Source organism: Onychostoma macrolepis, chromosome 09 (assembly GCF_012432095.1).
Source record: "Onychostoma macrolepis isolate SWU-2019 chromosome 09, ASM1243209v1, whole genome shotgun sequence".
Lineage (NCBI taxonomy): Eukaryota > Metazoa > Chordata > Actinopteri > Cypriniformes > Cyprinidae > Onychostoma > Onychostoma macrolepis.
Window position 1 is genome coordinate 6,032,256 of NC_081163.1, and position 27,716 is coordinate 6,059,971.

The window sequence follows — 27,716 nt, forward strand, 5'->3', positions numbered from 1 at the left end:
CTGTTGCAATAGCTATGAATATTGTAAGTTACGTTATCGCTACATTAGTTTGCTACCCTTTGCAAAATGCTCCTCAGTCTCGACCTTAACATTTGTCTCGCATATCATCAGTGAGTTATTACTCTGACATGAAGTCGATTTGAGAACTGTTCGACCTACAAGGAAAGCATACTGATTAATGTACAGGAATATTAGTATCACTCCGCACAAGTGGAGGCAGCGCTAAACCATAGCTAAGTGTCAGCCTGTAACAGCCTGTTTCAAGACAGAGAAACACCTCGCGTTCAGCCCGTCAGCTGCTTCAAACTTTCGAGTGCTGAAATGAAGATTTACAATGGTTTATTTGCCCTGACTAAGTTCATATAACATCTTAACAACAATCCGTTGATTGTAGACCGTAGTTGTCGCTCAAACGTCTTTTAATCATATAAAGGTGTTTATCCTTGAATGGTGCACTGCAAAAAAATGATTTCCTACTTGAGAGTTTTTGTCTTGTTTCTAGTCCAAATATCTAAAAAATCTTAAATCAAGAAGCATTTTCTAGACAAGTAAAAATGGTCTTGTTTTCAGAAAAAAAAAAAAAAAAAGGGAGTTTTTCCTTAAAACAAGCAAAATAATCTGCCAATGGGGTAAGCAGAATAATCTTATTTAAAACCGAAAAAAATATTATTTTGACTTTTGACGTATTTTTTTCTGGGGGAAAAAAATTATTTGATTTAAGAATTATTAGATATTTGGACTGGAAACAAGACGAAAAAAATGTAAGAAAAGCATTTTTAGCAGTGTGTAACATTTTCTCCCTATAAAGCACTTTAACTTGCCATTGTGTGTGAAATGTGCTATGTGAATTATGTGAATTAACTTGCCCTTAGTTTTAACACACGTGTGTGTGTGTGTGTGTGTGTGTGTGTGTATGTTGCCGGGGGGAGGGTATTTTGGTTTGTCACCTTTTTCACCCCTGACGAGTTTGCACCCCTGTGATCAACCACTGATCTTCAGTTTATCAATTTCTCAAATGTAAGAATGATTAATGAATCTTATTGAGCAACTGAGAGCTTCTCAGGAAACTCTGCTGCATTGCACTCTAGTAATCCATTCACCAGCCACCAGTGAAACCTCTTCATGTCACTCTAGTACAAAGTTCTTGAAATATCAGTTTTGCTAGATAAGGTTTAATTTCTTTGCACACACTGAATCTATTGTTGTCTTCTGTGATTTCCCTTGTGTTCTTGATAAGCCTAACTCGTGGATATCCGCTAAAGATGCTTCACTGCAAGTTTTTCCCAAATGGAAAAGGGGAATTTCCATTAATATAAGGATTTGTTTAGTGCAGTTAATGGTAAGGTGCAGATCTATTTATTTATTTATTTATTTTTACTTTTATTTAAAACATTTTTTTTAACCCTAGTGTTTCTGGATATCTTTACAGTCTTAACACTCTTATCTTAGCCCAGAGTTTATATAATGAAAACGTAACCACTGCAATAAACTGTACTACATGTATAATATGTATGTCTCTCCCTTAGATTAGCAGTAGTACTTATAAAGATCTTTGAACACTCTTCCCCTTTGTAGAACAGTCATGATGAGGGTCGGGTTTCTTTCTCTAGGTTTGCTGGCTGTTTTTTGGAGCTCCAGTAATGCAGAGCAACAGGACTTCATGTTACTTGCTGGCCCTCTGAAATCCAGCCAGACTTCACCATCAGATGAAGACAATACGTTTAACTGTGGAGGTCCACTGCCTCAACAATCCAGAGCCTACTTCCTGTACCTTCATAGCAGAGGGGTGACCCACTTTAAAGTTCCCCTGTCCTGGTCTCTCATCCTTCCTTCAGGTGATCCCAACCAGCCACATGAAGACACTGTCAAGTGCTACAAGACGCTCGTGCAGCAGCTGACTGAATCGGGCATCAAATCTCTGCTGGTTCTCCATCGGTCTGCGGTACCAGAACTCTTCAGAGCCAGATATGGAGGCTGGGAGAATCCATTACTGGTGCAGATGTTTGAGCAGTATGCAGGATTTGTGTTCAATACATTTAGAGATCTTGTGGACACATTCATCACATTCAGTCACCTGCATGAGCTACATGAAGTGGAACTTCAAAATGCCGTCCAGTCTCATGCAAATGTTTACAATGTCTATCATCAAATGTTCAAAGGTAAGACATGAGTTTATTAATGAATAATTAAATTAATGTTTCATGTACACAAAACAGACCAGGGCTAGTTGTCAATGGCAAACTCTCAGTAACTCGTTTTGAGTCAAAAGTTCAATTTATACTTCTCGACAAAACCATTCTGATGAAAGCCCGAATAATTTCTTAAGGCAATTTTAAAAAAAATCATTAAATCTCCAATCAGGTTGTCATTTTGAATGTAATTTTATGCAAACTATTATGAGATTATGATTTCTGTTGAATCAAATAATGTGTGGATCTTTTTGCACGATACCTTTTACATAAGTTTAATAAATAACAATGAACATTTAAATGTAGCTGAAAAAAAAACCATTAAAATAAACTTTGCTATTAGTATTAGTATATTCACTGGAATATACTAATCCCAGTACCCCAATTACATAGTTCTTTATAATAGTACAATGTTGATGTCTTAGTGATATTTTTTGTTTTTCAGCACTTCATTTGTCTGTTGGGATCAGAGCCAGTGATATTAAATTAATTTATCAAATGGGGTCAAAAATCATGGTAAGTGTTCAAGACAGATAATCATATATTATGCTGGTCAATATTATGTTATTCATCACATACGTCTCTTGTCTCATCTTCAGGCACATGTGGATTTCATATCTCTCCATATGCAGTGCAACTGCAAATTGGAGACACCTCTTACAGAGGAATTGAGGAAGTTGCAGGTAATGATTTATTGTGGCTCTTGAAGTACACTGAACAAAATTATAAACGCAACACTTGTTTTTTCCCCCATTTTTCATGAGCTGAACTCAAAGATCTAAGACTTTTTCTATGTACACAAAAGACCTATTTCTCTCAAATATTGTTCACAAATCTGTCTAAATCTGTGTTATTGAGCACTCCTCCTTTGCCAAGATACTCCATCCACCTCACAGGTGTGGCATATCAAGATTAGACAGCATGATTATTGCACAGGTGTGCCTTAGGCTGGCCACAATAAAAGGCCACTCTAAAATGTGCAGTTTTATCACACAGCACAATGCCACAGATGTCGCAAGGTTTGAGGTAGCGTGCAATTGGCATGCTGACTGCAGGAATGTCCACCAGAGCTGTTGCCCATGAATTGAATGTTCATTTCTCTACCATAAGCCGTCTCCAAAGGCGTTTCAGAGAATTTGGCAGTACATCCAATCGGCCTCACGACCGCAGACCATGTGTAACCACACCAACCCAGGACCTCCACATCCAGCATCTTCACCTACAAGATTGTCTGAGACCAGCCACCCGGACAGCTGCTGCAACAATCGGTTTGCATAACCAAAGAATTTCTGCACAAACTGTCAGAAACTCGTCGTCCTCATCGGGGTCTCGACCTGACTGCGGTTCGTTGTCATAACCGACTTGAGTGGGCAAATGCTCACATTCGATGGCGTCTGGCACTTTGGAGAAGTGTTCTCTTCATGGATGAATCCCAGTTTTCACTGTACAAGTGTAGGGTTTTATACATAAATATAATTTTAATTTAGCTCAAAGGGAATCATTTATGATTTTATAGGTAATTTGAACAGAATCACTGTTTTGCGGCTGATCACTGAGTCTTCCGCGATTCACTGAACGAGCTGTATAACATCAACTCTGCACTGGATATTAAAATCCAAAATATAGTGAAAACACTATTAATAAGCACAGTAACAAGATTGGCAGATTAAGACATTAACTTGTAAGCACAAAACACAAGATACTTCTCTTTTGAATATAAATAAGACTTTATTTATATAAACCCAAGACATAAACTAATCTAACATGAACACACGCATTCACACATTCACACGTTGCAGAAAGAGAGAAAGGATGAGTTTAGAGAATGAGAATGTGAAATCCCAAGTTTATAGCAATATGTGCTATCGCATAGACCTGAACAACCATCAATCACTTAATTAACCCTCGCATTGAGTTTCTCAATGAGGCTAAAATTTATATTAAATGCACCAGTTCAGTTAGGATCTGGAGTTGTTTTACTTGCGTTGCCTTGTGTTACAGGGATTCCCTTCTGTCGTCGTTGCAGGAAAGGGGTTTTCCGAGTTGGTGATTGGCTGGAAGTTCAGTAGTCTTTGAAGTGATGTCTTGGGAAGTCAATGGTTGGGCGTTGGCTGAGGATGGTCTTGGAGTCCGTTGCTGGTTGAAGTTTGAAGCGGGTGCAGTCGGAGCTGGACTTTGCGGCAAACTTAACTTTTGAACACGAGACTCAACGGAAAGAAAAGAAACTAAAGTAAAAGAATAAAATGAGTAACGAGACTAGGTGGTTTTCTCTCATCGTGGTGTTAGTAGCAACTGGCCTGTAGGCCAGAGCACGCTCAAAGAGCGCTAAAACAGCGTCAAAACGCGGTGGCGAGAAGAAGAAGAGGAGAAGGGAAGAAGGGAAGAAGGGATGGTGTCCTGAGGTTTTAAACTCAGCTTTTTGGACACATCCCATCTGGTGTCTTGACCAATTAGATAGGCTATTATCTTAGCTAGGGTTGTTCCTTCCATCATAAATCAGCATGTTATCTGGTCACATGGTCTGACTTTTCACACTCTTGCAAAGTATAATTTCGGATGTGATTTCTATAACCAGAATATGATACATTTGACAAAGAATCAGTTGGAAGAAACGTTTCAAGCTAGAATTGTCAAGCTCATACATACCAAACATGAATAAACCTTAAAGTCATTCAATAGTTATTAAAAAGACATACATAATATGTGCTTAAAACATGATAGTCTAATGTGTGGTTACATACATAATACAGTGTTATGTCTAGCAATGTCCTTTTAGGATGGTTTTATGTGCATATTGTGACGGGAGGAGCCAACGACAGACACAGTGGGTGTGGCGTCAGGCCTCGGAGAGGCTTTTATTAACAAAATAAAGTGTCCAGGGGAAGAAGTGTCCAAAATAAACAGGGGGTCTGGTGTCCTCGTCGTGCTGCGGGGCTTGTGCAGGAGGGCAGTGTTCCAAAAGGGGAAGGGTCCAGGAAGGGGCGGAGTCCGCGGCCGCACGCGCTCCCACTCGGGTCCGGGCGCGAGGCGGCGGCTTCTTCACAGCGGCGGCTCTTACACGTCGTCCACGGCCTTTGGTAGGACTTATGCGGCCCGACATCCTGGTCCGACGGCCGTGTACGGGTGCGGCTTTCGTCCGGACCGCGGGTTCGGCAGCTCACGTCTTCGGTGGCGCGATGTCCCCACGCACCCTTCCTGGACCCACGAGGACACCAGCGTGCATGCACGGGGAAGAGACCGGTCTCCCGAGGAGAGGCGCTGGGCATTTAACAGCGGCGGTGATGAGGCTTCATTCAGTCCAGCTGTGCCTCATCACACGCCGCCAGCCCGCGTTGATCCCACGCCTCCTCTCATCCACCCACTCCAGTCGGGAGCCTGGTGAAGGCGGCGAATAAGGGACGGGTGGTGATGATAATGAGGGGAGGGCCACTGATCCGTCACATTCCCCCAAGCGACATCCCGTCATCGGTCGCCGCCCACGCAGGAGTGCTACCTTCCTCAACCAGGCTCCATACGGTCGGAGTGGGCGGGCAGGGATTCCTCTCCGGGCGATCCCCTCTCGCACCGCGCGGAACAGGGACAGAGAAACCGGTATTAGTCGACAGCCTCAACCAACCACAGGGTAAGATGACAAGTGGGGAAGCGTCACTTACCCCTTTGGTGGTTGGGAGGCCGTCTCCGTCGTTTCTCCGTCCCACGCGCTTCTCCACGAACTTCTGCGGGCGAGAGGATGACGTCTTCAGGTGTTGCCCAACTGCGCTGTCTAGGCTCTGCCTTGCCCGCATTCTCCACCACTGTGACGGGAGGAGCCAACGACAGACACAGTGGGTGTGGCGTCAGGCCTCGGAGAGGCTTTTATTAACAAAATAAAGTGTCCAGGGAAGAAGTGTCCAAAATAAACAGGGGTCTGGTGTCCTCGTGGGTGCTGCGGGGCTTGTGCAGGAGGGCAGTGTTCCAAAAGGGAAGGGTCCAGGAAGGCGGAGTCCGGCGGCCGCACGCGCTCCCACTCGGGTCCGGGCGCGAGGGCGGCTTCTTCACAGCGGCGGCTCTTACACGTCGTCCACGGCCTTTGGTAGGACTTATGCGGCCCGACATCCTGGTCCGACGGCCGTGTACGGGTGCGGCTTTCGTCCGGACCGCGGGTTCGGCAGCTCACGTCTTCGGTGGCGCGATGTCCCCACGCACCCTTCCTGGACCCACGAGGACACCAGCGTGCATGCACGGGGAAGAGACCGGTCTCCCGAGGAGAGGCGCGCTGGGCATTTAACAGCGGCGGTGATGAGGCTTCATTCAGTCCAGCTGTGCCTCATCACACGCCGCCAGCCCGCGTTGATCCCACGCCCTCCTCTCATCCACCCACTCCAGTCGGGAGCCTGGTGAAGGCGGCGAATAAGGGACGGGTGGTGATGATAATGAGGGGAGGGCCACTGATCCGTCACATTCCCCCAAGCGACATCCCGTCATCGGTCGCCGCCCACGCAGGAGTGCTACCTTCCTCAACCAGGCTCCATACGGTCGGAGTGGGCGGGCAGGGATTCCTCTCCGGGCGATCCCCTCTCGCACCGCGCGGAACAGGGACAGAGAAACCGGTATTAGTCGACAGCCTCAACCAACCACAGGGTAAGATGACAAGTGGGAAGCGTCACTTACCCCTTTGGTGGTTGGGAGGCCGTCTCCGTCGTTTCTCCGTCCCAGCGCTTCTCCACGAACTTCTGCGGGCGAGAGGGATGGCGTCTTCAGGTGTTGCCCAACTGCGCTGTCTAGGCTCTGCCTTGCCCGCATTCTCCACCACTGTGACGGGAGGAGCCAACGACAGACACAGTGGGTGTGGCGTCAGGCCTCGGAGAGGCTTTTATTAACAAAATAAAGTGTCCAGGGAAGAAGTGTCCAAAATAAACAGGGGTCTGGTGTCCTCGTGGGTGCTGCGGGGCTTGTGCAGGAGGCAGTGTTCCAAAAGGGAAGGGTCCAGGAAGGGGCGGAGTCCGCGGCCGCACGCGCTCCCACTCGGGTCCGGGCGCGAGGCGGCGGCTTCTTCACAGCGGCTCTTACACGTCGTCCACGGCCTTTGGTAGGACTTATGCGGCCCGACATCCTGGTCCGACGGCCGTAATACGGGTGCGGCTTCGTCCGGACCGCGGGTTCGGCAGCTCACGTCTTCGGTGGCGCGATGTCCCTCGCACCCTTCCTGGACCCACGAGGACACCAGCGTGCATGCACGGGGGAAGAGACCGGTCTCCCGAGGAGAGGCGCTGGGCATTTAACAGCGGCGGTGATGAGGCTTCATTCAGTCCAGCTGTGCCTCATCACACGCCGCCAGCCGCGTTGATCCCACGCCCCTCCTCTCATCCACCCACTCCAGTCGGGAGCCTGGTGAAGGGCGGCGAATAAGGGACGGGGTGGTGATGATAATGAGGGGGAGGGCCACTGATCCGTCACAATATGAAAAAGAAAGTCTCTGTATAGTTCTGTGGAGACCAAAAGACATGTTCTTTGGACAGAGGAATTTCAGTCTGGTTCTTTGTCTTCTATGTGTGGGGGAAAAGTCAATCTAAAGAAGCTTGTGATTTCTCTTGTGGAACACATGTGATGGCCATCTCTTTGACCATTAATCTTGATTATTTACCCCAAATTTGACGATCTCCTTCCTACGTTGGACTTATCAATAAGTGTTCTTTTGTCTTAAATGTTGCAAGCTGTTCTGGAAGAGGCTTGTTGGTTAGGCTTGCTCCAGAAATCGGAGATAGGAATCTTTACGATGTTGTCCTGTTCTCCTGGAATTTCAGCTCCTCATGTTTCGATGTTCTGAATGAATCTTAGTTTTGTCTGACTCGTTCTGACGCTACACAAGGCAGATGGCAGACAGCGTGTATGGCGTCGTGTGGGTGAGCGGTTTGCTGATGTCAGCATTGTGGATCGAGTGGCCCATGGTGGCGGTGGGGTTATGGTATGGGCAGGCGTATGTTATGGACAACGAGTACAGATGCATTTTATTGATGGCATCTTGAATGCACAGAGATACCGTGACGAGATATTGAGGCCCATTGTTGTGCCATTCATCCACGACCATCACCTCATGTTGCAGCATGATAATGCACGGCCCCATGTTGCAAGGATCTGTACACAATTCCTGGAAGCTGAAAACATCCCAGTTCTTGCATGGCCAGCATACTCACCAGACATATCACCCATTGAGCATGTTTGGGATGCTCTGGATCGGCATATACCACAGCATGTTCCAGTTCCTGCCAATATCCAGCAACTTCGCACAGCCATTGAAGTGGACCAACATTCCACAGGCCACAATCAACAACCTGATATGACTGGTTTTCGGACCCCCCCCCCCCCAATACAGAAAAACTGCACATTTTAGAGTGGCCTTTTATTGTGGCCAGCCTAAGGCACATCTGTGCAATAATTATGCTGTCTAATCAGCATCTTGATATGCCACACCTGTGAGGTGGATGGATTTAGAGGGCTGCATTGGGTTTGGGGTCCCGTGGGACCCAACGCAAATCTTGCGGGAGCAGGCGGTTTTACCTTTGCTGCGGGCGGTAGTGGGCGGTCAGAAAATTTCGCGGGAGACCCACGGGAAACAGTGGGATTTGGCTTGCAATAGAAATGGAGTCAACACATGAAGTTGAGAAGAAAATTAAAGCGGCTGTTTACATGACAAAAGCAAAGCAAGGCAAGTCAGACATCTGGAAACAATTCTCAATTGTCACGGAAAAAAATGGGAAAGAATTAAACTTCATAAGCCGCTAGTTTTGTTTTAACGGTTAATATTTTATAATGGTAATAAAAAATACCCAATGTTTTTGTCACGTGTGGTGCTTTGGTTTAGCATTACTTCATCTTATTTAAACGCAATCATGTTTAAAGCCTGTTAGAATAACAGGATGTTAACTTATTTAGTTTGAGTATTTGTGTACATTTTTCACAAGCTCTGAGAAAAAGTCCGCGGGAGCGGGCGGGAATTGACACAAACATTGCGGGCGCGGGCGGGAGTGGAACACGCAGGTTGTGGGAGTGGGCGGTCCTGGTCAGAAATTCAGCGGGCAGGTGCGGGTTTAAGAAAACAGTCCCGTGCAGGGCTCTATATGGATTATCTCGGCAAAGGAGAAGTGCTCACTAACACAGATTTAGACAGATTTGTGAACAATATTTGAGAGAAATAGGCCTTGTGTGTACATAGAAAAAGTCTTAGATCTTTGAGTTGAAAAATGAAGGCAAAAACAAAAGTGTTGCGTTTATAATTTTGTTCAGTGTAATATATAATCATATTCACAACAGATTAACTCATTGAATAGTCATCAGATTTCATAAGACTTATCGCTAGTTTTTAATATTTAAAGGCTGCTTAAATGACTTGATAGAGAATTACAGGACACTGGAATGACACTTGACACTCTTGTTTCAGATTGGCAGTGGTCAAAAACCCATCCTTATGTATCAGCTGACAGTCAAAGACTGCGATGGATATGAAAATCATTTCCAGCCACTTCACACAATTCCTGGAAGTAAATGTTAGCATATTTATTTAAGTGATGTGTCCAATGTCTAAGATGCTTTTCATAAAATTAAAATACCAGATGCTAGCCTAGTATTATTTGCCAGTTTTACAGAAGAAAGATCTTCACATCATGGGCTGTGACATCACACAACTTTTTGAGAAGCTAAATCAGGAAGAAACACATAAAGGGTAAAGCTGAGGCCAAAACATTTGACAACTGAGTATATAATAGCTATTTTTTAAATCAGTAGGGGTCATATAAAGTATGTTCTCATTTAGTTTGCAGATGGAAAATACTAAGACAGTCTCACACCAGAAATCAGCTTCTGCATTCTCATACCAAAAGGTCTGGGACAAATTCAGAAGTCAAACTGAAGCTGAGCGTGATCAGTTTTTGAGTGGTTCGTTGCCAGTTGATTTTGACTGGTCTGTCTCCAGTGAAAGTTTCAAAGTGGAGGGTGGATGGACTGAACACGGGAAGGGTGAGACCATTTGGGATCGATTTAGCCATGAAGATAATGTCTTTGAAAACCAGACCACTGATTTGGCCTGTGATAGTTATCACAAGGTGGACTATGATGTGTATCTGCTTAGAGGCATGATGGTACCTAATTATCAGTTCTCAATTTCCTGGGCTCGCATTTTCCACACTGGGCGCAAAGAAAGTTTGATTGAAAAGGGTGTTGCTTATTATGACAAGATGATTGATACACTCCTACAATCCGGCATCGAGCCCACTGTTACCCTGCATCACTGGGACCTTCCCCAAGCTCTGCAGGACTCAGGAGGCTGGGAAAATGACTCTATTGTGGAGGCTTTCAAAGAATTTTCTGACTTCTGCTTCTCACATTATGGAGACAGAGTCAAAACATGGATCACTTTCGGCAGCCCGTGGGTAGTGAGCAACTTGGGGTATGGAACAGGGGAACATCCCCCAAGTGTGAAAGACCCAATCATAACATCTTACAAGGTGTGTCTGTCAATCTGAAAAATATTATTATAATATTTTTTCTGATTTTAGAAAGTGACAATTCTTTGTTTGCTTTTGCAGGTGACGCACAATATTCTAAAATCTCATGCTGAAGCCTGGCATATTTATAATGATAATTACAGAAAACTACAGAGTGGAAAAGTGGGCATTGCTCTTAACTCTGATTGGGCAGAGCCGAGGAATCCCTCAAGTGATCAGGATGTAGCAGCAGCTGAGCGTTATCTAAACTTCATGCTGGGCTGGTTTGCTCATCCCATATTTGTAGATGGAGACTATCCAACCCTGTTAAAGGAACAAATTGAGAAAAAGAATGGTTCATGTGGTAAAGAGCTGGCAAGACTCCCTGTTTTTACTGAGGCTGAGAAACGAAGAATTCAAGGCACAGCTGATTTCTTTGGACTTAACCACCACACTTCCCGACTGATTAGTGAGAGCTTGAATAGTTGTGATGCTGGACCGAATAATATTGGGGACTTCCAGACTCATATTGACCCCACATGGACCCCCACAGCTTCTGACCAGATTCAGTCTGTTCCATGGGGCCTTCGAAGATTATTGAACTACATCTCTTTAGAGTACACGTCCTTCACAAAGGTGCCCATCTACATCACAGGAAATGGAATGCCAACTGAATACAATGGTGATGTGTTCAATGACACTGAGCGTGTCAATTATCTCAAAGCTTACATTAATGAGGCAATGAAAGGTAAGCATCTTAAGAAAACTGGTCTGTCTATGTGAAATCAGAGAGTTGGTGACTTACCTAAGGTCTGTAATATACTTCTTGGCGATTCTAATATTTTTTTATATTTAAAGTATTCATTATTTCCAAGTCAAAAAAAAAAAAAAAAAAAACTAATCTAGTAAGCTATAGAATGAGAATCAAAATGAGCTTTATTGCTAAGTGTGCTTACACACACAAGGAATTTGTCTTGGTGACAGAAGCTTCCAGTGCACAGACAGGATGAGAAGTGACAAGACACAGATAACAAAAATAAACAAGTGATTAAAAATAAATATGTGAAAAACAATACACAATAGACAAGAGTCAATAGCCATGTCACCCTGTAGCCAAGACTGGTTGCCCACTGAAGCTAAGTGGGGTTGAGCCTGGTCAGTACCTGGATTGGAGACCTCCTGGGAAAACTAGGTTGCTGCCAAAAGAGTTGCTAGTGAGGCCAGCAGGGGTTGCTCACCCTGTGGTCTGTGTGGGACCTAGCGCCCCAGTATAGTGATGGGGACACTATACTGTCAACAAGTGCCGTCCTTCGGATGAGACGTTAAACCGAGGTCCTGACTCCCTGTGGTCATTAAATATCCCAGAATGTATTTCGAAAAGAGTAGAGGTGTGACCTCGGCATCCGGGCCAAATTTCCCCATTGGCCTCTCACCATCATGGCCTCCTAACAATCCCCATATACTGATTGGCTTCATCACTCTGTCTCCTCTCCACCAGTAAGCTGGTGTGTGGTGGGCGTTCTGGCGCACTATGGCTGCTGTCGTATCATCCAGGTGGATGAGGAGACCCCCCCTCACAATGTAAAGTGCTTTGAGTGCTTAGAAAAGTGCTATATAAATGTAATGAATTATTATTATTATTATTAATAGACGATATAATGTATGTACAGATGTGCTATATACAAATTATGCAAGTGAATTTGAATATATGTAAGATATGTTAAATCGATAATATATGTATAATAAATATAAATATGGATAGTGTCTATTGCACTTGTTTTATTGCACGGGGGAGGGGGGATGCATGTAACTGTTCGTGAGGTAGATGGCCTGAGGGAAGAAGCCTTTCCTATATCTGGCTGTTTTGGTGCTCACTGCTCTGTAGCACCGACCGGATGGCAACAGTTCGAATAGGAAATGGGCTGGGCGTGAGGGGTTCAGAATGATTTTGCTAGCCCTTTTACTCACTCTGGATGAGTACAGTTCTTGAAGGGTAGGGAGGGTTGTACCAGTGATTCGCTCAGCAGTCCGAACAATCCTCTGTAGTCTTCTAAGGTCAGTTTTGGTAGCTGAGCTGAACCAGACCGTTATTGAAGTTCAGAGGATGGATTCAATGATGGCCAAGCAGAACTGTTTCAGCAGCTCCTGTGGCAGGTTGAACTTCCAGGTAGAGGTACTGAGGACCCGAGGACCTGGGACCCGTACGGGTTCGGGTCTATATTTTAAATGGTCAGCCAGGTCCGGGTCGGGTCCCAATCTATTACTTCAGGACTTGGGTCTATTTAACATTGTGTGTAATACCCGAGTCAATCGGAGAACACCACACCCGCCAGAGATCAGTGTCAGTGTTTTGTAACTTGCAGTTTGTAAAATTAGGATGAGAAAAGTGTGAGCAGGAAATAAGGTGGAAAAAAAAAACACGCGTTACCTCAGCCGCCAGAAGCAGAGTGCGGGTGGAGTTAATGTAATACTGCAAGCGGACGGTGATCATGGATTCCTTCATGAGTGATTTGGAAAAGAATGGGTCCAGAATGATTTTGCTAGCCCTTTTACTCACTCTGGATGAGTACAGTTCTTGAAGGGTAGGGAGGGTTGTACCAGTGATTCGCTCAGCAGTCCGAACAATCCTCTGTAGTCTTCTAAGGTCAGTTTTGGTAGCTGAGCTGAACCAGACCGTTATTGAAGTTCAGAGGATGGATTCAATGATGGCCAAGCAGAACTGTTTCAGCAGCTCCTGTGGCAGGTTGAACTTCCAGGTAGAGGACCCGAGACCCGAGGACCTGGGACCCGTACGGGTTCGGGTCTATATTTTAAATGGTCAGCCAGGTCCGGGTCGGGTCCCAATCTATTACTTCAGGACTTGGGTCTATTTAACATTGTGTGTAATACCCGAGTCAATCGGAGAACACCACACCCGCCAGAGATCAGTGTCAGTGTTTTGTAACTTGCAGTTTGTAAAATTAGGATGAGAAAAGTGTGAGCAGGAAATAAGGTGGAAAAAAAAAACACGCGTTACCTCAGCCGCCAGAAGCAGAGTGCGGGCGGAGTTAATGTAATACTGCAAGCGGACGGTGAGCATGGATTCCTTCATGAGTGATTTGGGAAAAAAAATCTGAAACAAAACTGAAGAGACACACCTGTTAATAAACGCGCATGCAGTAAAGTGTAATGCACTTCTTGTTCTGTGCATTTTTTTGGTAAAAAATAATTGCTCCAGGGTCTTTATTACAACCAACAAAAAGTATTGTTATTGTAGGGTAAACACAACAGTCGAAGTTGACTCGAGATGGAGAAAAAAAAAAAAGAAACTGCGAAGTTGCATTAGTCATCCGTCTCCAACCGTGACAGCAAGTAGACTTTTAAAGCTGGAATAATGAGTGGATTAAGGCTCTTTCAGTCAGCAAGAGAGAGAAACAGCCTAACATGGATGGAAATGTATTGGCTTGGAGGACTGTATGCATCGCAGTCAGGGAGAAGGCTACTAACAGCAGTAAGGGATTTATTTATTTTTTTTCGCGACTTGTTATTGACTTAATAGCAGCTTGCTGTGCAATATGTGCTGATTGGGTGCAGTCGAGTCTGTGTCTTCCCAGCCGGGTTCGGATCCAACTTTCGAATAATGGTCGGGTCTGCGTCGGGTCCGGGTAGTACATTTAATGCAATTCTCGGGTCTGCACGGGTTCGGGTCCCACTTTCAAATAAAATACGGGTCTGGGTCGGTTCCGTGCAACACATTTACGGGTCTCTTTGGGTTCGGGTAAGAATTTTTAGACCCGGGAAGACCTCTACTTCCACGTTGAAGGAAGTACAGCTTCTGCTGGGCCTTTTTGACAATAGGGTCAATGTGATCGTCCCACTTCAGATCCTGAGAAATTCTGGTGCCCAGGAACCTGAATGACTGATGAGGTCGATGACTGTAGTGTTGTCCGCAAACTTCAGGAGCTTGACAGAGAGGTCTTTAGAGATGCAGTCGTTGGTGTACAGGCAGAAAAGCAGTGGTGAGAGAACACATCCCTGAGGAGCGCCAGTGCTGATGGTCCGGCTGTTGGATGTGAATTTACCAATTCTCTCTAGTCTAGCTGTCAGAAAGCTGGTGATCCATTGACTGATAGAGCTAGGAACAGAGAGCTGGGTTAGTTTGGTTTGGAGGAGTTTTGGGATGATGGTGTTGAAGGCCAAACTGAAGTCCACGAACAGGATCCTCACGTAAGTCCCTGTTTTGTCCAGATGTTGCAGAATGAAGTGCAGTTCCATGTTGACTGCATCATCTACAGACCTATTTGCTCGGTAGGCAAACTGCAGGAGTTCCAGTAAGGGTCCAGTGATGTCCTTCAGATGCCTTCATGACCACCAATGTTAAAGCAACAGGTCTGTATTCATTAAGTTCAGTAATTTTGGGTTTCTTTGAGACGGGGATGATGGTGGAGCGTTTGAAGCAGAAGGGACTTCGCACAGCTCCAGTGATCTGATAAAGATCTGTGCAAAGATGTAGGCCAGCTGGTCGGCACAGGTTTTCAGACAGGCTGGTGTGACACCGTCTGGGCCTGGTGCCTTTCTTCTCTTGTTCTTTCTGAAGACCTTACACACATCATCTTCACTGATCTGAAGTGCAGGTGTGAGGGAGAGGGGGGTAGCTGGAAGTGTTAAAGGTTGTGTAGAGAGATGTTCAAAGCTGGTGTGAGGTGTGAGACCGGTTTCGAACCTACAATAAAACTCGTTCAGGTCTTCAGAAAGTCGTTGATTCACCTCAGTGCTGGGGGATGGTGTCTTGTAGTTTGTAATGTCTTTCAGGCCTTTCCACACTGAAGCCGTGTCATTGGAAGAGAACTAGTATTCTTGCTTTTTAGCGTAGTTCCTCTTAGCCACTCTGGCTCTAATAAGGTATATAATCTAAAAAATGATTGTTGGCAAAACTTTCATATCAAGATAGCCTGGGACAAACTTCTCTTTTTGCAGAAATAATGAATACTGCAGGGGACTGAAAATATATGAAAAATGTTAGAATCTGCAATAATCATACAGACCTTTGTTTTAGGTTGCCATAGGTAAGTCACAGCCTTACAAGATTTGAGACGGACCTTAACACAAACTTATACCAATGTTACAAAATATTTGCCAAACCTTAACATCAGGCTATGTAATAAAATATCACTATCTACAGTTCATTAAATACATACACTTTGTTGTTAGTAGTAGTAACTGCAAACTACTACACTTTCTGTCCAAACAGCTTTGCTTTTAGATAAAATTGACATCCAGAGGTTTACAGTCCAGTCTCTAATGGATGGATTTGAGGGTCCTCAAGGCTACAGTCAACGATTTGGATTGCACTATGTGGACTTTGAAGATCCTGACAGACCGAGAACCCCCAAAGCATCAGCATATTACTACTCAAAGGTGATTGAGAAAAAAGTATTTCCTGATACTACAGCAAGTGCTAAGATGCAAATATATGGAAAGAAAATTGAGATCACAAGATTTCCTAGTCTGCCTCCATCTGAAGTTCCTTCAAAATCCAAGGTTGTTTGGGAAAAGTTCTCCCCTCAGACCAAATTTGAGAGACAGCTTTATCACTATGGAACATTTCCAGAGGGATTCCATTGGGGTGTCTCATCTTCAGCATATCAGATAGAAGGTGGCTGGAATGCAGATGGAAAAGAACCAAGTGTTTGGGATACCTTCACTCAAAAACCTGGAAATATACCAAACAATGACAATGGTGATGTGGCATGTGACAGTTATAATAAAATAGATACAGATCTATACATGTTGAGAGCACTGAAGGTTAAAACTTACAGATTCTCCTTGTCATGGTCTCGAATTTTTCCCAAGGGCTATAAATCTTCTTTTAACCAGAAGGGGGTGGACTATTACAACAGACTCATAGATGGTCTTATAGCAAACAATATCACACCCATGGTGACTCTCTACCACTGGGACCTGCCACAAGCATTGCAGTATATCAATGGTTGGGACAACCCTGAAATGATTAACATATTCAATGAATATTGTGACTTCTGCTATGCAACATTTGGAGACAGGGTAAAGTTTTGGATCACATTTAATGAACCTCAGACAATTGCATGGTCGGGATATGGACTGGGTCAGATTCCACCTAACGTGAAGCAACCCGGAGATGCCCCATACAGGGTTGCACACAACCTCCTGAAAGCTCATGCACAAGCATATCACACCTATGATGAGAAATACAGGGCATCTCAAGGAGGTCTGGTATCCATTAGTCTGAATGCTGAATGGGCAGAACCCCTAGACATCAATGTTCCTCGAGAGGTGGTGGCTGCTGATCGAGCCCTTCAGTTCCAGCTAGGCTGGTTTGCACACCCCATCTTTAAAAATGGCGACTATCCTGATGCCATGAAGTGGCAGGTTGGGAACAAGAGTGAACTTCAAGGCTTGACAGAATCCAGGTTGCCTTCTTTTACTGATGAAGACAAAGCCTTTATCCAAGGAACAGCTGATGTATTCTGCGTTAATACATACACTACCAAAGTTGTGCGTCATGTGACCAGCAGACTTGATATTGAGTCTTATCAAACTGATCAGGATGTTGAAAAGAACAATGCAGATGGCTCTGAAAATACAGCTGTTAATGAGCAGAAGGCTGTTGCTTGGGGACTCAGGAGACTTCTTAACTGGTTAAAGGAAGAGTATGGAGACCCTGAGATTTATATTACAGAAAATGGTGTGGCAACAGGCATTGACATAACAGTTGATGACACTGATCGAATATTCTTCCTGAAGACCTATATTGATGAGGCTCTTAAGGGTATGCTAACACCATTTCTAACGCCAACTGTTTTTGCTGTTTGTATTTGTGCATAAAATCTGCAGAAATCATAAATCAATACATTTAAAAAGTTACAAATATATGTTATAAATATAAAAATGTATATGATATATGATGATGATGGTTATTGCATGTAATTTTAGCTTTTGTATTATTATAGAACCTACATTTTATTTTAATGTATTTTTAATTTTTTTTAAATATATATTATTAGAGATGGAATATGTACAAAAGTAAGAATTATTTCTGAATGATAAATAGAATAAAAATTGTATGACAAAATGCTGACTGGGCAGGAATATGCTGGTAAATAAGAGGTCTGAAACACAATTGTGTGTAGTCTACGCCTATTTGAAAGTTTTGTGTATTGTGTTCAATACACATGATTTTGAGTGCAAAAAACATTGCTTTACATGAACATCTAAAAGTGCTAGGTTGAGGTTGTACAAAAAATCCCTTATTTTGGCATGGTTTGGGTGCATTTTATGCAAATGACTAAATGAGTGAACATTCTTGCTCATTTAGAAGAATATTCTGGACTATATATATATAAGTGAACAAAATTAAAAACAAAGTTACGTGCATACACCACATTACAAACTACATTCTGCAGACATTTTTGCATTCTATCTGCCTTAAAATGCTAATTGTACAAGATTATTAGTGAATGATGCCTACTGTTTTTTGTTGAACCTGACACACATTTAGATGTATTCTCTTTTTAGCGCACAATCTGGATGGAGTACGTGTCAAGGGTTACATTGTTTCCTCTCTAATGGACTCCTTCGAGTGGCTGAAAGGCTACAATGTTGGCTATGGACTTCACTATGTGAAATTTAAACATTCAAGTCGACCAAGAACTCCAAAGCGCTCCGCTCACCTCTACTTTGATATAATGAAAAATAATGGATTTCCATTGACAGAGGAGGAAGAAATGTTATATGGACATTTCCCAGAGGGATTTATGTGGAGTACAGCAACTGCTTCCTATCAGGTACAATCCATTTTAACACACAAAACCGTTTAAAATCTTATTTGCTCTCAGTGTCTTTAAATGATGATTTTTTTTTCATGTTATGCTCAAACACCACAGATAGAGGGCGCCTGGAGGGCCGATGGAAAAGGTCTCAGCATTTGGGACAAATTTGCTCATACTCCAGAAAAGATATCGCAGGATGAAAACGGTGACATTGCCTGTGACAGCCACAACAAGATCGCTGAGGATATCAACAGTCTCAAAACACTCAGGGTCAGTCACTACCGGTTTTCTATTTCATGGCCCAGAATTATGCCAGATGGAACAAACAGGAAAATTAATGAAGCTGGACTCAACTACTATCATAGGCTAGTGGATGCTCTTTTGGCAGCCAATATCAAGCCACAGGTAAAATATTTTGAATTAATCTGCATGCAAAAAAATCGCTCTTGTAGCCTAAAAGAATTTGATTCATTTCTGACAGTCTAATCATCATTTTGAATTGGCAGGTGACTTTGTACCACTGGGATCTCCCACAAGCACTTCAGGATGTTGGTGGCTGGGAGAATGAGACCATTGTCGAGAGGTTCAGAGACTACGCTGATGTTGTATTTAACAGTCTGGGAGACAAAGTAAAGTTTTGGATCACTATAAATGAACCCTACATTGTTGCACTGTACGGTTATGGCCATGGAACCTTTGCACCAGGTATGATTTGTATTGAAAATTATATTTTTGCTTTTTGTAAATAAGATTTTGCTTATCAGTGTCAGTGTTAACAGTTAAGTTCTTGATGTTCTATTTCTGTCCAGGTCTAAATATTAGTCCAGGCACTGCACCATATATTGTGGCACACAACCTCATCAAGGCTCATGCTGAGGCCTGGCATGTGTATAATGACAAGTATCGTGCAAAACAAGGTGGCATTGTTGGCATCACGCTATTCTCTCACTGGGCTGAACCAAGAAACCCATACAAACAGGAAGACGTGGATGCTGCCATGCGTGTAGTTCAAGTACAGTTTTTAGTTCAACCATTTTCTGCATCCATGCCAATCAAGCGTATAGCGTTAGTTCTGGCAGGTCACATGAGTCAAGCTTGCATCACCTGACTCTCAGCTGATCACATCTACCTATAGGAATACGATACCTATCACGGCATCTCTACATAAGCGCTATTCAGTATTATTCAGCAGCTTTTGCTTGCTCGGGAGCAATTACCCTCCTCCGTCCCCAACTCCTCCTTTCGCCACAGTCAGGACTTGGCTTCTGATATTCCTGTTGAATAAGACTCTCTAATCTTGAGTTATGTGTTATACTAAATGTAGTTAAGTACATTAATGATCTGCTTGGTTCTGTTCTGTTTACCCTAGGGGGGTTATTATTATTGCTGCTCTCCCTGCTCATTCATGACAGGCTGCATGGATGGACAGGGAGTTTTTGCCCAGAACAGAACCATACCACCAAACTGTATGCTAAGTGTCTATCATTTGACGATAGTGGTCCTGACAGAAGTGTTGTTATCATTAACTAAAAATAAAAATACTAAAAAAAAAAAACATTTACGTTAATTGAAATAAATTAAACATTTACAAGACATAAAAGGGAATATAAAAAACTATTTAAATTTTTTTTAAATTACTAAAACTTCAATTTAAATAAAAATAATTTGAAAATAAATGAAAACTAACACAAATGACTCAACAAAATTACTAAAACTTTAACTGAAATTTTAACTAAAATGAAAAATCTAAAAATAAAATTCTAAATATGATAGAGACAAATATGATAGAGAGAGAATATGACAAGATAGTATAGCAATGATACTAAAATAACAGTACCTGTGTGCATAAATAAGTAATGTTCCACTGCTCTTTTTTATCTCTCGAAACAGTTCATGATTGGTTGGTTTGCTCATCCTGTGTTCAATGGAGATTACAGCAATTTAATGAAGAACATAATTCGAGAGAGAAGTTTAGCGGCTGGCCGACCACAATCAAGGTAATAAAGATATGTGACCATGGACCACAAAACCAGTCATAAGGATCAATTTATTGAAATTGAGATTTATACATCTTCTGAAATCCGAATAAATAAGCTTTCCATTGATGTATGGTTTGTTAGGATAGGACGATATTTGGCCGAGATACAACTGTTTGAAAATCTGGAATCTGCAAAAAAATATATATATATTGTCACGAATCTGGTCTGCACTTCTGTTCATTCAACACCAGAGGTCACTTGCTCACCACTTTGACTTTCACACCACACATCACAATGGACTGCGTTTCCCATCAGCCATCTCACCAATCACACGCTCACCTGATCACACGCACACAGCTGTAACCAATCACACTGATCACATACCCTATTTAAGCCACGGACTTTCTCTCCCTCGTCGCTGAGTATTGTATGCATTATCGCTTCCCTACAGAGCCCCGTTAGTTTTCCTAGCCTTGCCTTTGTTTGGATTGTTTTCCCCTGACTGGACTCTCGCTCACGTTTTGGATTACCTCTCTTGTCAAGCCCCTTTGGATACTGTTTGCCGATCGTCGACCCACGCTTGTCTTTGTTTACTGTTTGACCCTGCCTGTTATGACCACGTCTCTGACACGTCTCACGTCTCGTCAGGCCCGTTACATATATATATATATATAGCGAAAATCGCCTTTAAAGTTGTCCAAATTAAGTCCTTAACAATGCATACTACTAATAAAAAATGAAGTTCTGATATATTTACGGTAGGAAATTTACAAAATATCTTCATGTAACATGATCTTTACTTAATATCCTAATGATTTTTGGCATAAAAGAAAAAATGATCATTTTGACCCATACAATGTATTGTTGGCTATTGCTACAAATATACCGTGCTACTTAAGACTGGTTTTGTGGTCCAGGGTCACATATTATCTTTTTTTGTGAGGAATTCAAAGCTTTGTATTCAAATGCGTATAGATGCTTTCACATTTGCATTTAACATCTAACAGGCTTCCAGAATTTACCCCTGCAGAAGTAGCGAGGATTAAGGGAACTCATGATTATTTTGGATTCAACCATTACACCACTGTCTTAGCCTATAACATGGACTATCAGTACCAAGAGCATTATGATGCAGACAGGTAGCCTTTCAATTTTAATCAACATCGTGACTCTGTTTTAGGCCCAATTTGTTTAAAACATGCATTTATATTTATGTTGCCGTCTATTCCAGGGGTGCAGCAGTTATTAGTGATCGTACATGGCTGGATTCTGGATCTGACTGGTTGAAAGTAACTCCTGCGGGATTCAGAAAAATTCTGAAATTCATTAAGGAAGAATATGGAAACCCTCCTATTTACGTTACAGAGAATGGAGTATCAGAACGAGGGGCAGTAAATCTGAATGACATTCACCGAATCCACTACTATGAAAACTATATCAATCAGGCCCTGAAAGGTAAAGAGTTTTATGCACTTCAGCAGACTCACACAGGGCAGCGTTAAACAGTACATTTCTGGGATGGTTTTTCATGCATTTTTTAAATTTGTTTGTATTATTGTTTGTTTTCAATTTTAGACTACTGGTAAAAATTCATTTGTGCTAATTGAATAAAATGTTATTTTATTCTTTAGCGTATTTGCTGGATGGTGTGGACATCCGTGGCTATGCTGCCTGGTCACTAATTGACAATCTAGAATGGGCAATGGGTTATGATGAAAGATTTGGCCTTTTCTATGTAAATCGATCAGATCCAACTTTACCACGTATTCCTAAGAAATCTGTCTGGCACTATGCTACAATAATCAACTGCAATGGCTTCATAAACCCAGGAGAAAGTCCACATGAATGTCAGATCTATGAACCTAAAGGTGACATTCCCATACTTACTTATCTATCTATCTGTCTGTCAATCTATCCATCCATCCATCCATCCATCTCTCATCTTGTTTACAGGATCTACACATCCATCTTGGTTAGTCAGTTTATTGGGTTTGGAAGTTTCAGGTTCTGATGCTGAACTGGCTCTCAATGTCCTCTTCAGTCTCACCATTACTGTGGTAGTCGCTGTTGTCCTCTTGGTGTATGAACTTGCATGAATGTAAAATATTCAAGAAACAAAAATGTTTCTTTGTGTATGAACCTGCATGAATGTAAAATATTCAAGAAGCAAAAACATCCTGAACACATTGACCTTGAGATAAAAGACAAGTTCTGAACGTAATACCTGCTTGACCAATTAAACGGTAAGTAAACAAAAAGAAAACGATACATGAAGTATTATGAAATATGAAGGCATGAAGTAGATTGTGTACAACAGGTTTATCAGCTATGTTTTTATTAAGTTGATTATTTATTGGCCCTATAAATGTCTGTATTAATTATTATACGGGCAGCTAACATATTCATAAATATACATTATATTTATTGTTTAAGAGAATGTTACAACAAATTTTTACTGTAAGTTATGAGAGAGTAAAATTTTGCCAAACAAGCATTCCGTTTTCAATTCCCAAAGGGACAGCATATCAAGGGGGGTACAAACATTAAAATCATGTTTTGTAAAATTTCACTTCATGAATTTGTATTATTTGTGTCTTAAAAAGATGTGTGGATAATATTCTTTTGCCAATAGGGAGGCAAAATAGTTTAGTGATAGGTGCTCGTCAGCAATAACAATGATTTTTGACATTATGATTTCTGCCATATTTCTATGGCAGAGCTATGTTATCTTCTGAGAAGATAAACTGAAACAAACAATTTTAAGAACCCTATTATGTGTCAAACAAATGAATCGAGACATTATTTGGTATTAACTGACATCAGCTATATTAGAAAATTATATACTGATAATATAAAACAGTGCCAAGGTCTCCAGAAGAGGTTTGGATAAGTGATATTTACAGCACGTTCTCTGTGGTTGAGTGAGCAGTCTTGTGGCGATGACTTCTTCCACTAGGAGGTGGAAGTGGACGTCGCCACCTCGGGCAGTTCTGTGGTGGTGTACGCAGCCCAAACGCAACATAAAGCGATCCCCATCACGGGAAGCGCTTCAGACAGGGGAATTAGTTCAGGAACAGAAGGGTTAGAGTGAATATGCCTTTAACTGAAAATTGAGTGTTTAATCTTCTCATTATACATTACTGACACTCTATCCTCCAATTTGATACTGTTAAGTGCTTTGACACAATCTGTATTGTTAAAAGCGCTATATAAATAAAGGTGACTTGACTAGAGTGAGTGAATTTGGGGATACCAGCTGTGCATGCAGACACCAGCGGTGCATCCCTCACACTACCAGACTGGGATACTGAAAGACCTTGAAGATCTGGGTGCAACAGACAGGACCTGACAAGACTCCTGACGATCAGCTGTGTCATGATGTGACAATGGGTGATCAGCTGAGATGTGATGAGATTCTGGAAGATCAGTGGAAACTTGACGAGATTTTGGAAGATCAGCTGTGACTTGACGAGACTCATGAAGATCAACTATGATTCGACTTGATTCATGACGATCAACTGTGACTTGACTTGGTTCATGAAGATCTGCGGTGTCCTGGCCTGACTCAGGATTGGCAGCTGTGACGTGACGGGGAGCTGTTGTGTCCACCATTTTGCAAACAGGCTCCGCTGTCGCCGCCATTTTGTGAATGTGCTCTGGTGCAGCCACCATTTCAGTCACAGACGTGGTGTTGCGTTCCTTCTCCGCAACACCCACAGTAAACAAAGAGCCAGCACACAGCAAAGCATAGTCCTTTAATCTACAATTAAACTTCCCCTCAGGTAACCATGACTTTATGGGCTCACTTAGTCCGAAACGGAAAATATCTTTTAATATGACCTCATCAAAAGGTACCCTATAAGATAACTCACAGAATTGGGTGACGTACTCCTCAATAGATAAACTCCCCTGTCGCAGGTCGAGCAGCTGGTTGAATGGGTCCTTTAGAAAAGCCACTGGATCCTCATGTGGCCGAGTATTCTGTAACAGGGCAAACAAGACGTGAGACGTGCAGATTCATACGCAAAGCTTTTTCCACAGACATGGTCATACACAGGCAGGGTCGAGCATCAGCAAACAGATATATATAAGGCAAGACAAAGAGTATTCCTAGGGCTGGTGTAGGTCATCGGTCAGCGAACAAAATCCAGAGGGTTTGACAACAGGGGTAATCCAGAAACATGAGCAATAGTCCAGATGAAGTACAAACAGAGTCCAAGACAAGGGTTAATCACAGGCAGGAAACAGGAAATAAGGCAACATGAAAAGACTAGACTAAACAAGAACTAGAAACTAGGCTCCGTAAAGCAGCTAACACTAGGAGGGTGATAAACACTAAACAATACTAGAGACTAAACACGGAATGGCTTGGTAAGGCAGTTAACCCTAGGAGAGTGATAAACGCTAAACAATACTCGGTGTGAGAAAGAGGAAGTCCATGGCTTATGTAGCATGTCTGATTGAATTCAGCTGTGTATGTCTAGTTAGTGTGGTGCAAGAGTCAATATGATGAAGCGGCGACCTCTTGTGGCAGTCGGATGGAAGACAATGGACACAATTAATAACAAACTAGGACGTTGATCTCCTGGAGCACCAAAGGGTCCCAAAAGCTGGAATAAAACCATGGCTCTGGAGTAGGTGCAGAAGGTTCTTAGCCTGGAACACACAGACGAAAATACCTTGAAGTGAAGGTTTGCCCGCTGGAGCTTAACCTCTGTTGCAAATATCTGTACTGTATATCTTCTGCTTCTCTGGGCTAGAGACTCAAAACTTCAGTCTGTCTGCTTTGTCTCTCTAGGATGGAGACTCAGTCAGGACGTGCTGCATCTGTTGTTGTCAATGTCAATGTCAAATTTATTTATATAGCATTATTAATTACAACCCATGGTTGTCCAATGTGCTTTACAGCAAAAGAAAAATGGGAAAAAAATTAAAATAAAGTACACAACATACAATAAAACAATAAAATGTAAGGCAGGAAAGTATTAATACACATTATAGGCCTTAGCAAACGGATACGTTTGTAAGCTAAACTTAAAAGCAGATACAGAGGGAGCAAGTCTAATTGTGACAGGTAATTTATTCCAGAGTCTGGGGGCAACTACCGAGAATGCACGGTCACCTCTACACTTATACTTTGACCTAGGCATGAACAACAGTCTCTGATTGGAAGACTGAAGTGATCTACTGGAAAAATGTTCAATCAAAAGGTCAGAGAGGTAAGATGGGGCCATACAGTTCAGAGATTTGTACACTATAAGTAATATTTTAAAATCAATTCTGTAGCGCACAGGCAACCAGTGAAGAGAACGTAAAATTGGAGTGATGTGGTCCTGTTTTCGAGTACCTGCGAGCAGTCTGGCTGCTGCATTTTGAACTAACTGTAATCGGGAAAGAGCTGATTGGCTAATCCCAACATATAGAGAATTACAGTAATCCAGCCTGGAGGATATAAAGGTATGGATTACTTTTTCAAAAATTTTGAAGGAGAGAAATGACTTTACTTTTGATAGCATTCACAACCAATTGTATCTGCTTATCAAATTTCAAAGACTCATCAAAGACAACACCCAGGTTTTTCACTGATGTCTTCACACAAGAGGACAGCCCACCAAGATTTAATTTGGGATTATGAATTGAATCTGAAGAACCAAAAACTATTATTTCTGTTTTACTTTCATTAAAATTCAGAAAGTTTAGAGACAACCAGGACTTTACATCTGACAAGCAAGCCACGAGAGTGTCCAAACCATCTGAATTACATTTTAAGGGCAAATAAACTTGGGTGTCATCAGCATAACAATGGAATGACAGCCCATATTTCCTGAAAATAGAATCAAGTGGAAGCATGTATATTAAAAAAAGAAGGGGAGCCAAAATGGATCCCTGAGGAACCCCACATTATATAAAAGCATCACTAGAAAAATTATCTCCAAAATTAACTGAAAATCTTCGATTAGAAAAATAAGACTTAAACCAATTTAAGGCACTACCCTTTATACCTGCGCATTGCTCCAACCAAGCAATAAGAACTTTGTGATTGACCATATCAAATGCAGCAGTCAGACTCAGAACTTGGTATCTGTTATTGCCTCTTCCCCCATGGGCCAGAAGTTCTGAGCATTGGGTTTTTTTGATACTGTATCTCTAGATGAGGGACTTTGAACTTTGGTGATCTGTTAGTGTCTCACTGGACATGCCGGATACTCAGAATGAGTGTATCTGTTGCTGCCTCCCTGTAGTGGGCTGCAGGCTCCGAACAGTTGTGTCTGTTGCTGCCTTCCCTGTAACAGGCAGGAGACTCAGTACTTTGGTGATCTGTTAGTGTCTCTCTGGGTGGGAGACACAGAACTGTGTATTTGCTATTGTCTCACCCTTGCAAGCTGGAGTCTCAGAACTTTGAATGTATCTGCCATTGTCTCTCCCCTTACAGGACTGAGACTCAGAACAAGGAGTGTCTTTTGTAAGGGTACATTTATCCCTTTCCAATTAGGAGGAGATTGCAATTTGGAGCTTCTCCATTCCTGTGATGTGATTGGCTGTTTCCATCAGAGCGGGGAATATGGTGTGGCACACCCTTCTTTCCAACTGCATAGTCCAAATTAGAAAAGTGTCACTAAAGTTTTACCGATGCATTATTCACCTACCAAATCACAACCTTTGGCAATTTTGTGAACACATTAAGACCAAAATTATAGAAAAAGATCAAACTATTATGCATGCATTCATTTGTCCATTAACAGCTGAGTTTGTGTAAGATGTTACACTACACATTGCTCTCACTGGGAATACTTTTTTTCTCTGAATAAGATGGGTGTGTTGTAGTTTGCATTAGTTTAAGTTTATTAGTCTTTGTTTCACCCACTGCTGCTGCATCTTGGAGGTCCTAATGAATTTGTATGACGGTCACAGGCCAAAACCATAAGAATCCGTCTCTAGGTGGGTGAAGGGCAGAAACAGTCCTTCCCGGGCTTGGTACCAGAAGCCTGTCTTCTTGCCATCTAAGTAGGGTTGGGTACCGAAACCCGGTACCAATATGGCACCGGTACCTTTCGGTGCCTCATTTCGGTGCCTGAGCGATCGATTAAAATATTTTTCCTTTGTTTCTCCGAAAAGAACATAAGAAGCATCATCACCCGCACCGCACGTGAAAAATAATTTCCCGACTGAGAAAATGCACGCGAACTCACGTCGGAAAGCTCAAATAATACTAGTCCAACAAATCTTTGTAGTAGTAATGCAAGTGTGCTGTTTTCACATTCCTACTTAAAAGCACAACTCGGGAAATGAGAGCATCCGAGG

General features: G+C 42.5%; 1 protein-coding gene across 2 annotated transcripts; it reads left to right on the forward strand.

The window, feature by feature from the left end:
* Positions 1-1,216: 1,216 nt before the first annotated feature.
* LOC131546621 (lactase/phlorizin hydrolase-like) lies at positions 1,217-22,943 on the forward strand. Of its 2 annotated transcripts, XM_058786338.1 has the most exons (18): positions 1,217-1,339; positions 1,611-2,159; positions 2,635-2,705; positions 2,789-2,872; positions 9,607-9,706; positions 9,804-9,888; positions 9,979-10,669; positions 10,751-11,396; positions 15,879-17,435; positions 18,182-18,450; positions 18,550-18,840; positions 18,942-19,140; positions 19,245-19,447; positions 20,326-20,432; positions 21,422-21,553; positions 21,646-21,869; positions 22,046-22,282; positions 22,368-22,943. In XM_058786338.1, exons 2-18 carry the CDS (start codon positions 1,661-1,663, stop codon positions 22,508-22,510), a joined length of 5,538 nt encoding a protein of 1,845 aa, XP_058642321.1. In that variant the 5' UTR covers positions 1,217-1,339; positions 1,611-1,660; the 3' UTR covers positions 22,511-22,943. The 2 variants fall into 2 exon arrangements, with proteins under 2 accessions (XP_058642321.1, XP_058642320.1); XM_058786337.1 differs by lacking the exon at positions 1,217-1,339 and having other exon boundaries at positions 1,583-2,159.
* Positions 22,944-27,716: the final 4,773 nt, after the last annotated feature.

Bases quoted from the DNA above. Each gene is read 5' to 3' on its own strand.
- LOC131546621 (XM_058786337.1), top strand. From the start codon at position 1,583: ATGATGAGGGTCGGGTTTCTTTCTCTAGGTTTGCTGGCTGTTTTTTGG. The intron at 9,707-9,803 runs GTAAATGTTAGC...ATTATTTGCCAG, and splicing joins ACTTCACACAATTCCTGGAA to TTTTACAGAAGAAAGATCTT. The intron at 19,141-19,244 runs GTATGATTTGTA...ATTTCTGTCCAG, and splicing joins CCATGGAACCTTTGCACCAG to GTCTAAATATTAGTCCAGGC.